This window comes from Trichechus manatus, unplaced genomic scaffold, assembly GCF_000243295.1.
Source record: "Trichechus manatus latirostris isolate Lorelei unplaced genomic scaffold, TriManLat1.0 scaffold00185, whole genome shotgun sequence".
In the NCBI taxonomy this organism is placed as follows: domain Eukaryota; kingdom Metazoa; phylum Chordata; class Mammalia; order Sirenia; family Trichechidae; genus Trichechus; species Trichechus manatus.
The window spans coordinates 1620528-1635595 of record NW_004444121.1 but is presented as its reverse complement, the minus strand read 5'-3'; the positions used below and the strand labels follow the sequence as shown (position 1 = coordinate 1635595).

Genomic DNA, 15068 nt, shown 5'->3' with positions numbered 1-15068 from the left:
CACTGCTCATAGCTTCTTAGTCTCCTGCTGTTTTCTCCCCTTCCCCTGACCTCTTTGTGTCGAAGACGCCAAGCCACCGCAGTCCCTGGACCTTTGCGTTCACTCCCTTGGTGATTCCACTCAGTCCCCTGGCTTTAAGTCCCTGCTGGAGTGTTGATGACATCCACGTTTGTATCTCCAGCTCAGATGTCTCTCCTGATCTCTAAACATGCTCTCCCACTGCCCATGCCACCTGGGTGATGTGCTGTCTCCAGGACCTCTCAGCTGAAATCACGTCCACACCTTCCCCTTCCAATCCTCTAGGAAGGCAGGCCCTTTCCACCTTCAGAGTAAATCCACAACCGGACCTCGCTCACATCCCCCTGCTGCATCCGTGTCGTACTCCCCTTGTCCATCCCCTGGTGCTGCCGCGGCCTCGTGGCAGAGCCCCTGCTCCTGCCCTCCTTCCATGTTCCTGCCCTCCTCCCCTGCAGCCGCGTCTCAGCATCACGCCAGAGCGCACGTCAGCCCTGCATTCTCCCTCACTCCCTCTGCACCACTGTGCTGCTCCTTGAACTCTCCACCCACGCACATTCCCACTCTAGGCCTGGACTCTGCTCTCTGCCGGGCCTGCCCCCACACAGCTGCTGCCTAACACGCTGACCTCCTCAGTTCCATACTCAAACCTCACTCACTGGGTGCGGTCGGCTTGACCACAGCCCCCACTCACATCCCCTATCCCTCTGTTACCTTCTAATATAGCATGTAATTAACTCGCTTATTGTCTGTGGTCCCCACTGGCCTGTAAGCTTGACGAGAGCGGGGACCGCTGCCTCTCTCGGTGACTGGTGTACCCCAAGCACCTGGAAACCTGCTAGATACTCAGTAAATTTTAGTGGATAAATGACTGCACGTGTAGAGGGGTGCAGGCGTGGGAAGGAGTCCCAGTGCTCAGGACTCAGGCCTGTGTGGCAACACGCGAACAGCCTGGCTTCTGTCTGGTTGGCGTTTCATCCGAGCAGCCAGACGCCAGTGCTGGCCCAAGGCCGCAGGTGTATCTCTCTGCGGGCTGGGCCTGTACTTCCTCCCCTGGTGCTGCTTACCCGTGTTCACTTGGGCTTACGGGACAGCTTGTTTTGGTAAGACGTTCTTTTCGTGTGTGACCACTGGGATCTGGGTGAGACAGATCTGGTCTTTTGTTTTGTCAATACCACACAAACTTCCCGTTTGAAGCCTCGGTTTTAAGAATGCTAACAAACTGAGGCATGTTCCAGAGGTAGCCATTGAGATGGTGCAGGGCCTTTGAAGACCAATGGGGAGAATTAAAATCGGAGATTCTTCACCTGAGGCCTCTGGGCCTGCAAGCTGCCTGCAACATTTTATATTTTTTCTAGGGGTTTGATACAGAGTATTCCAAGTATACACAATGCTCCGCTGGTTCCTCTCACAGGACGTTACAGCCCCGGTTCTGTCTGGTCCAGAATCCACACAGCTGCAGAACAAACAGCTTTCTGCGAGTGTGCCCGGTGGTTAATGTGGAGAACCTCTTTTCGCATGTGTGTGATTCTATAATTTTCCTAACACAGGAGAATCCAGCTTTGGCGGTTGCAATTAAAACATGTAAAAACTGTACTTCGGACAGCGTGAGAGAGAAGTTTCTTCAAGAAGCCTGTAAGTTTCTAGAAATTTCTGTGAAACTCCGTTTGATGTTATATCTGTGAAATTCAAGCTGTCTCCAAAGAAGGAAGAAAAACAATGTTCTAGTTTTTGTGAGATAGCTATATTTATTACCTTACTTGCACAATTAATGTCTGTATGTATACAGGTACCTACCTACATGTTGTTCCAGGTAAACCATGATATTTGGGATGTTAGCGGCAGACTGATATACTTTCCCTTTATATGTGGGCACCCGTGCCACTAATGTCTGCACTGGAATTGGTGCAGTGGATCAGTGATCCAGCCCCGAGTCCCATGCCCTGGAAGCACAGAGGTGAACAAGACAGACAGCCCTGCCCTGAGGGAGCCCCAGACTGGTTGTAGGAGGAAGGCATAGGACCTGGTCCTGCTACAAAAGTAGAAAGACTCACCCAAAAGTAAACACAGAACTCCTGATGCCTTCCCAGGTGACATTAACTAGAGGGGACTTCCCTGCTTCTTCCTCTGCTTTTGGTCTGCATCTCATGATGAGGCTGCCTTGAGTGAGTTGTGTGTGGATACTTCTTGTCACCTTCTGAAGGCATCCTCTGGGACCGTCTCGTGTGCCTCAGGCTCTTTCCTCCCTGGCCTCCGCTGTGGGGACTCGTCCTCTCCCCTCACACGAATGGATCCCTCTCAGTCCCCAGCCCCCAGCTCAGATGTCCTTCCACAGCAAAACCTTTTCTGCCCGCCATATGTAAAGTTGATCTCCGCTTGGCGTTCCTTGTCACAGAACATGCTCTTTGCCTTCGTAAGGACTCGCAATTAAATGTGCCTTGTTTATAAATCTTGCAGGCTGTTTTTCCCTCTAGACCGTAAGCTCCACAGGGGCACCGGCCATGTCTCTTGCTCACTGCTCTACCCCCAGGGCGCGGCACGGCGCGTAACACAGGGAAGGCACTCAGCAGACATTCCTTCTATGGCTGAATCTCAGTGCCCTTCGTTAAATGTACATCAAATGCGTGCCTTCTACTCTCCATCTTAGTACAGTGAATTACTAAGTCCTGGAGTAAATCCTGTGTCCCTTCATCGCTGAAGTCTCAGTACATCCGTAATCCTATTCCTGAGTCTCTGATGGAAGTACAGGAAGGTCTGGCCAAGGACTTCTGTCCCGACTGGTTCATTGCCGCCAAGTGCCGTGGCCACCGTTACCTGACACTGTCTGCCTTACCTTTGGAGGCACTGTATATTTTCAAAAATACAGGTTTTTAAATTGCTCATGTTTCTAAACTTTTTCTGAATAGTTACTATATTGTGATTTTTGGAGAACTTTGGAATCACCGTTACAAGCATCAGTAATACAGTTTTATAAGAGTAGACAAGTCAGACTAAGCTTGTTTTCATCTTTGAAAGGGTTCCTCGGCTTTTATTCAGGGCACTGTGTTAGGTGTAGGAAGTGCACCCCTCCACGGGGATTTAGCAGGCTCTGTACGTAGGAGGGTAGGTGTTGCCTAGGTCAGATGTCAGTAAACTTCTGCTAGACAGTAAATCTTTTAGACTTTGCGGGCCCTACGCAGTCTGTCTCAACGGCCCAGCTCTGCCGTTGTGGTGGAAACGGGGCCGTAGACAGTACCTGAGAGAGTGAGCGGGTGTGTTCCAATGAAACTTTATTTACAGAAACAGGCGGTGGCCAGCGGGCCTTCGTTTACAGCCCCTTGCCTGATGGATAAATAGCTGGTGGAACCCCTGTACCTGTTGACTTTTAATTCAGTTTCCCGCTGACCACGTGGCTCTCCTCGTAGCCCTGTGCTGTTCAGTGTTTGTGATAATTAGTTCACAGCAGGTATAAAAGGCCTGATAATTGCATATGAGGACAACACGAAACCGAAAATGATGGTAAATATAACTGAAAATAAAAGTAAACACTCTGGGTGCCTGACTTTTTATCCAGAGAGATCACAGTATATGTAAGCAATGAACTGAAGCAGGCAAGATGGAATTTAAGAATACACTTTGGATTTTGTACTGGGTGTTTATATGTTTTTAAAAGCTACTACGTCTTGGAACACGTGGGGGGAAAGGCCTTAGGGGTTTGAGTTCTCTCCCGTGAAGGTGAAGCAACTTTGCAAGATTCTAAGGTGACCTTTGGGTGGGTGGACAGGATGTGAGTTGCCGGGAGTGAGAGCAGGAGAGGACCCAGGCCTGATGGCAGGCTCCACACTTAAAACACATGTAAGTAATGTGAACCTCACTCGGTGGAAGGCGACTTCCGTAGTGAAGGGCCTTGGAACCGCACTGTCTGAGAACTGGTTGAAGTTGTTTAGTGTGGAGAAGACACCGAAAGAACAGGAACATGGCAGCAGATTTTCAAAGAGCTGTCCTGTGCAAGTGAATGTAAACATTTTTTTCTAACAGACTAGGCAGAAAAATGGGATAGAAGGTAGAAAAATCATCAGTTAATGAGGAAACCAGTAAGATGTTACAACTCGTCCAGAGGAGAATTCCAACCACACATACAGAGGAATAAGGAATTCTGAAATGAATTTACAGGTGGATGCAAAAAATTAATTACATTGCCAGGCACAACTAATGTGTGTTTCTACGGACAAAGAACTTTGTGCCTTATTATCATATTACTAATTTTCTACAACTTACCAAGTTGTAAAATCCCTCAAAGACAGTGAAAGGCTGGAATAACCCAAATGAGTGAGCTAGATAGGATACCCGCTAGTATTTTTTTTTTTAACCCATTTCAAAGTCTCTCACGATTTTTCCTGACAACATTCATATACCTGTTAGTTTATAACATGTTAGTGATATTAAAGGATAATGGCTTCTGCTATTGTTCTAATGCCCTTACTTGTTATCATGAAAATCAACCCTGCATTGGTCCCCCAAATAAACTTTTTCCCTGCATTTAAAAAGTCTGAAATACAAATGCTTTTGGGACCACTGAACTAGGTCACCTTGACAGTCACTTCTGATTTGCAATCCTTCAGTTCTATGAAGATTACCCTGAGACTTACAACTCATAGTGTATTATGGAGGTGACCTTTTTAGCTCTGCTATCAGAAATTGTAAATATGCACACAGCTACGAGTACCTCCATGCACATAACCTAAAAAAAAAAAAAAACTCCATTGCCATCAAGTCAATCCCAACTCGTAGTGACTCTATAGGACAGAGTAGATCTGCCCCATAGGGTTTCCCAGGAGCAGCTGGCGGATTCGAACTGCCGACCTTTTGGTTGGCAGCCGAGCTCTTAACCACTGTGCCACCGGGGCTCCATCCGTGCACATAGGTCTGTACGTATATGTGCACTGTCCCCTCTTGGTCATCGAAGGCTCTGTCAAGCCGAAGGGTGCCACAGGCTGTGCTTGGTACCAGAGCCTCTCTGAGAAGAATACAGGACTAGAAGCTCAGCAAGGCAGTGCTGGGCATTTCTCTCCTGTGGGAGTCCTCATAGCAGCCGAAGAACTAGTCTTCTGTGGCCCCTTCAGTGACCACTTAGATGCAGGTGGACAAGGTCACAGTGTTGGGTGCAGGAGCCACTCTGGCTTAGAAGCCCCACGTCCAAAACAGAAATTCCCTATACCAGCCCACGAGCATCGCTTCCAGGGCCCTGCCAGGGACGTGGCTGGTTCCCAGAGTCTCCCCACTCAAGAAGGCTGCAGCGCTGGCCTCCCACCAGGTGTTTATTGTTCCTCCCAGGTCGGGTGCAGGGCACCAGTGGACGTGATTTTTACCCTGAAGAGTGGTGCCTCGTAACCGAACTACACATCCTAACTTTATCAGATTTCCAAGGGGAAAAAGCCTAGAAAGTTAGCCCAAGGTCAGATTTGTCCATAGAGGAGAAGAAGGGGTTTGTTAACCCTTTGCTTACAAGATCTTGGTCCCCTGAAAATTGCTGATTTGTTTCCTGGTCAGCCTCCTCCTCTTCCTCAGTCACCGTGCCTCTGTGCACGTGAACGCCACTTTACCCGCTGCGGAGCCTGACTGGCCGCCTTCCAGAATTGAGCTCATGGGCTTTAGCCTGTGTTCTTATTGAACTAGTTTTCAGGAAAAGTGAATGAGTTTTCCAAAGCCTAACTGGGCGCCTTTCTTCCTAGTAACAATGCGTCAGTTTGACCACCCTCACATTGTGAAGCTGATTGGCGTCATCACGGAGAATCCCGTCTGGATTATCATGGAGCTCTGCACGCTTGGGGAGGTACCACACCCTCCACCCTTCCCTCTCTCTGGGGGGCTGGGCGCCCCCTCTGCCCTTCTCTCTGTCGGGGAGGCTGGGCGCCCGGTGGTCACAGTTACTAGACGGTGGTCTCGTGCTCAGTGACCAGTCAGTCTGCATCAGTGTTTGACATGCTGTGTTTAAGAAAGGGAAGTGTCCACACTTTATCTTGGATCCTCAGGAGAGTTCTGATTTCAGGTGGATACCGTCACGGTTTTGGTTCAGATAACATGGGTGTAATATCTTCATCATTAAATTCCCAAGTAACCCCAACTCAGTGTTGGCAGCAGTCTTTCCCAACCAGCTTTGTCAGAACTGGGAGCACCAGTGCCACGGCCTAAAGAGACAGCCCAGTGAGCTGAGGATAAAAGAAGCTAACTGGAAGGTGGCTGAGTCGAAGTGGAATTTAGGAAAACGTAAACAGCCTAATAATTTGAGGATAAAAAAACCCAAACCGCTGCCATGGAGTCGATTCTGGCTGATAATGACCCTATAGGACAGAGTAGAACTGCTCCATAGGGTTTCCAAGGCTGTAATCTTTACAGAAGCAGATTGCCACATCTTTCTCCCATGGAGTGGCTGGTGGTTTTGAACCACCAACCTTTCTGTTAGAAGCTGCACACTGTCAAGCCACCAGGGCTCTGATTTGAGGGTAAAAGAAGCTAAGTGGAGGGTGGCTAAATTGAAGCTAAATTTAGGAAAATTTAAACAGTTCCTTAACCTTTTTGAGGATTCACTTTACAGTATCTTCTGGAGCAACTGATGTTAATCACAATTTTGTTTTCAAATGTGAGTAAACAGGATAAACAGATCTGTTTGTTTGGCTTCCTCCAGAATATGGAAACCCTAATAGTGCTTTTCCGAAGTGGTCTGGAAAAGATGACAGCAACATCCCCTCCACCTGGAAACTGGTTAGAAATGCAGATTGCTAGGCCCAGCCCTGTGTGCCCACCCGGCCTACAGGTGCTTCTGTGCATTTGCTGAGGTGTGCGCCTCTGCTCACAGCCTACTGTGGGGCCCTGGGTGTTAACAAATGAGGCAGCTTTCCAGATAGCCACACTTCCTGGCACTAACATTTAGCAACTTAACTATTTTAATGAAAAACTCTAAATTATTATACACGTTCCTTCTTTTTTAAAGGCTACCAGACAGTTTTGCTCTTAATGACTAGCTGAAGTTTCCACTTTCCAGGAAAGCAAGAGTAGTTAGGTGCCTTCCCCTCCTCACCAAAGGGGCAGCTCTCCCGCCTTTGACAGCCTACCTGCTGCAGGGCCCACCTGCTGCTCTTCTGCCTGCGCTGCTGGCCAGGTTTGACGATGTAATAGAAGGGACGTGTCTGTCTCTGCCCTGCGTTGCCAGATAAATGGGGCACTTGTGTATATTTTTTGTTCACAGTATTTTTCTGCTTTAGCTTTTAGAGAATATACTAGTTCTTCTGGCTTAAAAAGATAACACTAAATGTTTCTCTCTCATTTAATGATTTTGTAGAATTAGGGTGTTGAAGTCATCTGCCTTTGTTATATTAGCATTTAGCTGAGCAAGGACAAGTAAACGCAGTGAGATAAATACGTGGGCCCATTTAATCCTTCTGCATCTAAAACTTCACTGCGGGAGGGGAAAGGAGGTCCCCCAGCCTCCCTTCTTCGTAGCCTTACCCTCAGCTGTGCCCAGAGATACAGTGCAGTTTGAAGCAGAGGTGAACTGACTAGGGTTGTGTATCAGATTTGTTTACTAGTAGCTAAATGTTTTTATTCTCCAGTTATTACTACTATTTAACAATATTTTATACTATACTTCTGTTTGTTCCCTTGAAGCACATCTTTCTCTATTTTTTCAGATATTTGTGTAAACTATAGTCATAAAGATTATGATTTTACAATAGATTTCAAAAAAAGAATGACAGACGATAATTTCTAAGCTAAAATGTTTCTTTCACTCTTCCCTTATAATTAGCGAGGAATTGGAAGCCTTTCTCCTATTGTTAAAAATACATTTGGAAACGATCAGCATTGTTGCTGAACGTTGCTTTTTTGCTAACAATTTCTGTTCTCTGTTCTGTTTTCTTTTTCATCTTGGTCACCATCCCAAAAGCTGAGGTCATTTTTGCAAGTAAGGAAATACAGTTTGGATCTGGCATCTTTGATCCTGTACGCCTACCAGCTTAGTACAGCTCTTGCATATCTAGAGAGCAAAAGATTTGTACACAGGTAAGATACATTCATAAAGCTGTTAAGTAGGAAACTTGGAAAGCTAACCCCTGAGGTCATCTTGTAGCTAAATAACAAGGTGACTGAAAAAATAATGAGTTATCACCTGTAAGTACTGTGCTCCTTAAAAAAAATCACCTGTATGAGACCAGATGGTCAACAGTTAACAAACATGAGAATGTAAGGGGGCAGGGAAACTAGATTAATGGAAACAGAACAACCAGAACGGAAATAATGAGCATGTTCATGCATTGTGAAGAACGTAACCAAGGTCACTGAACAAGTTGTGTAGAAATTATTGAATGGCAACCGAAACTGCTATGGAAACCTTCACCAAAAACACCAACCCACTGCTGTGAAGTCTATTCCGACTCACAGCGACCCTATAGACAGAGTAGAACTGCCCCATAGGGTTTCCAAGGCTGTAATCTTTATGGAAGCAGACTGCCATATCTTTCTCCTGCGGAGCAGCTGGTGGCTTCAAACCGCTGACCTTTTGGTTAGCAACCGAGCACTTAACCACTGCGCCCCCAGGTTTCTTCATTGAAAACATAATAAAATGTTTTAAAAAAAGAAAGAAACTGCCTAAGTGGTTGCCTTTGGAGCAGGGGAAGCGGGTGGTGGAAAAGCAGAGAGGGAAGAGGTACTGTGCACTGCAGTCCCTTTGGCACCACTGGAATCTGCTGTGCAGAGTGAAGTACTGCTGCACGGGGTGCAGGTACTTAAAGGGGCTTTCCACACGTGGCATTTGTACATTGTGTGCTGGTTTGGGGTCCTTTATTCATTCAGCAATACTGTTGAGAGCCTGTCCCTGATACTAGAGCCGTGAGCAGGCGGACACGGTTCCTGAAACCACGTTGCCCGAGGGCTTCTCTGCTTACCAGTGTCATGAGTGACATCTGCGGCATTTCTGTTTGCAGTGTGAATGCTAGCGAAAGCCCTTACGATTTGTTTGCCAGATACTGCATTAGAGATTTATTCTTCTTGACGATTTTCCAGCACTAAAAGGGGCTGCGCCAACAAAGTCACTTAGAAGTATTATGAAGATAACTTTTCCTTTATTTAATGAGATCCCTTTAGAAACATCAGTTGTGTCTCAGTATCATTTAATGCAGTTGGTAGTGTAATTTTATGAAAAGTAAGAAATGTCTTCATTATTTAAGAATATACTTGCCCCCAGTGAAAATAATAATAATCGTGTTAACGAGTAAATTCGTGGCAAAGGGAATATATTTGCAATAAAAAAGAATGTTTTTGAATCTGTAATAAATCTTCTGTTTGCATTGTATAGAAGCCCTCTTTTAAAGTAATTATCTTAGTATAATATAGATGAATTTGTTTTTTGTGTAAAAATTTATTGCCCTAAATTCTTATTTGTCAGGGACATTGCTGCTCGGAATGTTCTGGTGTCCTCAACTGATTGTGTAAAATTAGGAGACTTTGGATTATCCCGATATATGGAAGACAGTACTTACTACAAAGGTAAGAAATCAGAGCAGTAAATGAGAACAGGCTCAGAATCTGTACTGTAGTTTTCTTCCAAAAGAGATATGTTCTGATATGCCTAATTGATTGTTGACAAAGGTGCAAAAAATCAGTTCAGTGAAGGAGGGATAACCTTTTCAACAAATGGTGCTGGAGCAACTGGACATCCATAGGCCAAAAAAACCCCACGACTTATCCTCACACTTTATACAAAAATAAGCTCAGAATGGATCACAGGCCTCTTTGAACCTGGCACTCTCTCCTAGGCCTTTGCGTCCAGCTCCCCCAGCCGCCTCCTTCCATCCATGAGTCCTCTCCCCACAGCCTTCTCTGCTGCAGGCTGTCGGTCACTGAGTCCTCTCCACCCCATGGCATGCCTTAGACATGGCTGTAGGACCCTACGTCAGTGGAAGTATGCTTCTGTTCTGCCTGTTAGAGTGAGGGTCCCTGAGGAAAGGGGCTCTGGCTTCTTCATCTGGTGACTCGGAGGCTGAAGGAGAGTTTGGTGGGTGTGGGCTGTTTCCCTTTGTGGCACATTATTCTTTAGACCTCTAAAGAGGATGATTTTAGCCTTTCCTAAAAAAGTAGACTTTTCCATTCTGTCACCTCCTCCCAATGAAGGCATATTATTAGCAGGCCATTTGTAAAGCAAGGGTTCCGACCTACAGACGAAAGTCTGTTTTCTTGATTGTGGAGCTTTCCGTGACAGAGCTACACAGTGCAGCCCCTGGCTGACTGGGCCTGCTCTCACCTCCCACTGCCGTCCTCTGGACAGACAGATGGACGCCAGTGCTTCACTTCCCTCCCCAGTCTGATCCCCCCCCACAGCGACCTCAGATGGCCAGGAAATGAAAAGGCTTCTCCCAAGAAACGCAAGATCCAAGGCATCAGATATTAAAGCTGCTCATTTTGATACTGAAAATCTCTAGCTGTAAGTGTTATGTCCTTAGGGAGATGACAGGGAAATCTTACTTTCTAAAATTTGCCTTCTAGCTTCCAAAGGAAAATTGCCTATTAAGTGGATGGCTCCAGAGTCCATCAATTTTCGACGTTTTACCTCAGCTAGTGACGTGTGGATGTTTGGTGAGTGTTTTGAAAGTTTTTGGTTTTTTTTTTAAACTATATTTTAGAAATTCTGCAAAATAAACTTGTATGTAGGTGGATTTGCCTCCCCTTTCCTGGCCACCTTCTTCGTCAAGCTTCCTCTTTGGTTCGTTCGACAAGTACTGGTGGTTCTGGAGCAGGGTTGTCCTGTTCCTTCCATCCCTCTCCTTTCTGTTCCCCTTTGCTCTTCTTCCCTCACCAGGGTGATACCTTGTCTGTTTTCTTCTTTCTCTCTTCCCCTTGGCCGTCTCATTCACACCTGGTATGTGACTGACTAAACGCTCACCTCGAGCCAGCGCTTGAGATGCTGGGCTTCAGCGTTTCACTGAGCGTTTCCATCGGGTCTAGGGCAGGCCTCCCATCCATTGCATCTCGGCTTGCGCTCAGCGCCTTCGTGCTGGGCTTGACCTCCTTCCTGTCCATCTCAGGACTGACCTGAAGGCGGGGAAGTTGATCCTTTCTTCTCTGTAGTTTCTGTTCTTTGAGGCCTGTTCTGTCCTTTCCTGCAAGGTAGGCCTCCCCTTCCTACTCCTCCTTCTAATTCTTCTTCTGTTTTGTTCTCCTGTAGAGTGTTGCAATGCCCCCCCACCGGTGTGAGATTGTGGTTCTAATCATTGCATACTAATTAAACTACTTTATCCAGAATAGTTGTGTGGAATCCACTCCCGACCCCTCAGCCCACGTTTTCTGATTTATTCCTTCTGCCTGGAATGCCTTACCTGACGTCCCTCTCCACCTGCTGAAATCCTGTCCAACCTTCAAGGTCCCCCTTGAATGTCCCCTCTTCCATGAAGCCTAATGTAATGGCGTCTCCATCAGACAGCAACTCCCTTCCTGTCCTCCGTCCACGCTTCTCTCTGTCCTAACACACGGTGAGCGTGTGCAGTAGCCTTGTGAGCACACACACTCTCTGTGGACTGTAAACCTCGTCAGAGGAGAGGCCCTGTTAGGTTACCTTCTTTCTTTTTCCTATAAACAAAAGTCACTTTGTATATATACTTAATCAAGTAGGTATTCTGAGTTTTTTCTCTGCTCCCTTGCTGGTTTTTAATAACCGTCTAGTACCCTCAATTGATACTAGTGAGGCGCGCTAACTTCGAGTAGAACCAGAAATAGTGAGACACGCTTAGAAAAGGTTCCAGAGTCGAGGGGATGTGGGTTCAAATCCCAAGACCTCCACATTACTGTCTAGCTTTTAGAGCAAGTCACTAGCCCTCTCAAGAAAATTGCATCTTTCAGAGACTCAAAGATGCCTATTTGTTTTCACATTTTAACATCTCTGGATCTGGGATGTGTCTTAAAATCTGTGGCATTGTATAATCGCTGTTAGCTGGGTACAAATTTTTTTTAATGTAGCTTTCCTTGCCTACACGCACGTGAACCTTGTCAGTTTTGTTCATGCTGTTAGTTGTTTCAGGTCTCAGAGAATTCAAAAGCGCTTTTATAGTGAGAATAAGATAATTCTAAGAGGTGAGGAAGAGTTGTGTCATGGTTTAGTTGGCAGCATTTTTCCCCTTTTCTTCATCACATAGAATAAAGATGTGTCTTAGAATCAGTGGAAGGAGCACCGGTGGCACAGTGGTTAAGTACTCAGCTACGAACTGAAAGGTCAGCTGTTTGCACCCACCCAGCAGCTCCATGGAAGAAAAGACAATGTCTGGTTAAGGATAATATACGTAAATTGCAAAGAAGCAGGCCAGAGACGTAGTAAGCTCCCAAGAAACTGTACCCAGTGTTTCAGTGTTACCACTGCTAATGCTGTGATTTCTGGTGAGAAAAGCAGAACTAAGCCATTATTTTTATCGAAGGCTCTTTACTTTGAAAGATTGGCGTTTTAGCTAATTTCAGGATGTCATTCACACTGCTGTGGTAATTAGGTAGGTACCATTCTAGGTACTGTTGATGCAGAGATAAAGACATGGTTCCTTTCCTCAGGGGACCAGTTGTCCAGTGCAAGTTCTGTAATGGGAGTAGATCTGAGAGGACGGGAACTTTTCTTAGCGGACAATCTAGAAAAGCTTGGTAGGGGAACTTACATTACAAATGTACCTAAAAAGAAGAGCGTTTGCAAAGAAGAGAAAAAAGGGCATTCATGATGAAGAATTCAGCGTTAGCAGAGGCATGTTTGTGGCTTGTTGTGTGGGGGCAGGAGGTCCAGGGCGCCCACCGTGCAGAGTGAGGACGGTGAGATACTAGGAGGCAGCCAGCATCCCTGTCTCCTGCTTTGTTTCCCTGCATGGTTGTCTTCTCCATCTTGGTGCTTTTGTTTGTTTGTTTTAAAGGTGAATTCTTAAGTATTGTTCAGAAGTTACTGAGAAAGCATTTGATTGCCCCAGGGAAGAGCGCAAACCAGGGTTGTGAGGTCGTGCACACGCTGTGGAGTTTGCGGGCGAGATCCTGGGACCCAGGGGAGTCCAGAGATCTTCTCTGGGGAAGACAGTAACTGGCTAGTAGATAACCCGGGTGATAATGCCGCTCTGCACCCCAGGCAAGGCCCGACCAGCCTCGTTAAGGGAGATTTTTTAAAGGAATAAGTGGGTCGGCAATGGACGAAAGCGGGGAAAACATCTTTTAAAATTCATTCAGCTTTTTCTCCTAGTTCATTGAAATACCATGAAATCCCACTGTGGCTGATAGGCCATTTTCTAATACAGGATTTTCAGGGAAATCAGCCTTTTAGAAAAATTGTGGCTTTTTCCTTGGTGATAATTCACCATTTCACTGTTTGTGTCATGTCCGTGTCGCTGTTCTGGTTTTGTAAGAGATCATTGAAAACCACTCAGCTCAGATGGTTTGCCCAGATCCCACTGCGGCTACTCTAGGGCCAACTGAGAAGTTACTCCTGAGACTTGGGAATCCCAACCTTCATGCTAAATTCACTGTTATTTTTTCATTCCCACTTCGCAGGTGTGTGTATGTGGGAGATTTTGATGCATGGTGTGAAGCCTTTTCAAGGAGTGAAGAACAATGATGTGATCGGTCGGATTGAAAATGGGGAGAGATTACCAATGCCTCCAAATTGTCCTCCTACCCTCTACAGCCTTATGACGAAGTGCTGGGCCTATGACCCCAGCAGGCGGCCCAGGTTTACTGAACTTAAAGCACAGCTCAGGTAGGAGCAAGGGTGGAGAGGCCTGGAGGGGGGCAGGTGCGGCTGCTTCTCCTCCTCTGCAGTGGTAGCATCTTCAGATTATTTCATCCCTACGTCTGAGGCTGAGGGTGTTCTTGTGCAAACGTTCGTGTTTAAATTGATGTACATTTCTTTATACCTTGCCGGCGTACGGCTTAAAATCTTTAAAGTTCAGGTTATGCTCAGGTCTCTCTCCCCGAGCTCTGACTGACTCAGCGTGGCTTATGAGGCCCGTTTCACACGCTCTTTCCTCTCCCAGTACTCTTGGCTCCCGTGATACCTAACTGCTTCCACTTCTCCTGTTAAACGTCCACATGCTCTTTCCTCTCCGGGAAGTGCCTTTCCCCACCTCTGTCGCCTGATAAACTCCCACTCAGTCTTGAGAATCCGGCTCAGATGTTGCCTCCTCAGGAAACCTTCCTGATCAGCCCCACCCTCAAAGGGACAGCCACTCCTTTGGCACCTTCTGAATACTTCTCTTGTTAGATTTAAAGCCCCACATCGCTTGTCCCCCTGCCGCTGGGGGGCCCTACTGTGTGCCAGGCACTGCGAGGACCCGGCCCCTGGGGGAGCACAGAGGGCTGTGTGGTGTGTGAGCCGCTCCGAGGGCAGGTCTGTGCAGAGGCCGCCTTGCTCCCTGGCCACAAGAGTGTCCTCTCTGCCGTCTGGTCCCTGCTGGACATGACCCTCTGGAAGGGCGCCAGCTGCACTCACTCGTTTCTGTTCCTCCAGTGCGGGGCTCAGCACCTGGCACCCTGTAAGTGTTCAACAAACGTTTGTTGAATTGGGTTACATTCTACATTGAGACTTAGTGCTTTAACAAAAGATACTTCAGTATGATACGCCAGCATGGATGGGAGCGTAGTTACAGACCACCGCCAGGGTTTGCTGTGTTCTCTGTCGCCTGGTTTCACGTTTGGGGAGCCACCGTAACTCTGTGTGAGGTTTTTTTTCACTCGCTGAATTCTAGTCTTATTCTCCCCCCATTAAAAATCACCAAACATCAGGGTCCAAAGACCTGAAAGGCCATCTCGCCCAGGCTTCTCACTCAGTGCTGGGACCTTGTACATGTCCTCTCACCACACTTCATCTTTGGGCAACTTGGCCTGGTAGATGCGTTTCCTTATGAGGAGAACGTCTCACGGAAGGAGTACGACCCACGGGTAGATGTATAAGAGATCCTTCTGTGGATTCAACAGAACAGACCCAGAGAGTTTAAGTCCAGCAGGAGAGACAGAGAAGTAGACTCTTATTTGTGATACAGTGTGTTAAACCTGCAGAGGAGGGCAGAGGGTTC

The 15068-nt window shown here is 46.8% G+C and overlaps 1 protein-coding gene across 10 annotated transcripts in view; it reads left to right on the top strand.

Moving 5' to 3' along the window:
* PTK2 (protein tyrosine kinase 2) overlaps nucleotides 1-15068 on the top strand; it is a 211533-nt gene that overhangs the window by 150101 nt on the left and 46364 nt on the right. For all 10 annotated transcript variants that reach the window (XM_023741606.1, XM_023741605.1, XM_023741602.1 and 7 more), the window contains 6 exons: nucleotides 1566-1650; nucleotides 5727-5827; nucleotides 7937-8052; nucleotides 9434-9534; nucleotides 10531-10620; nucleotides 13549-13753. In XM_023741606.1, the coding sequence (XP_023597374.1) occupies nucleotides 1566-1650; nucleotides 5727-5827; nucleotides 7937-8052; nucleotides 9434-9534; nucleotides 10531-10620; nucleotides 13549-13753 (698 nt within the window). The remainder of the gene's footprint in view (nucleotides 1-1565; nucleotides 1651-5726; nucleotides 5828-7936; nucleotides 8053-9433; nucleotides 9535-10530; nucleotides 10621-13548; nucleotides 13754-15068) is intronic.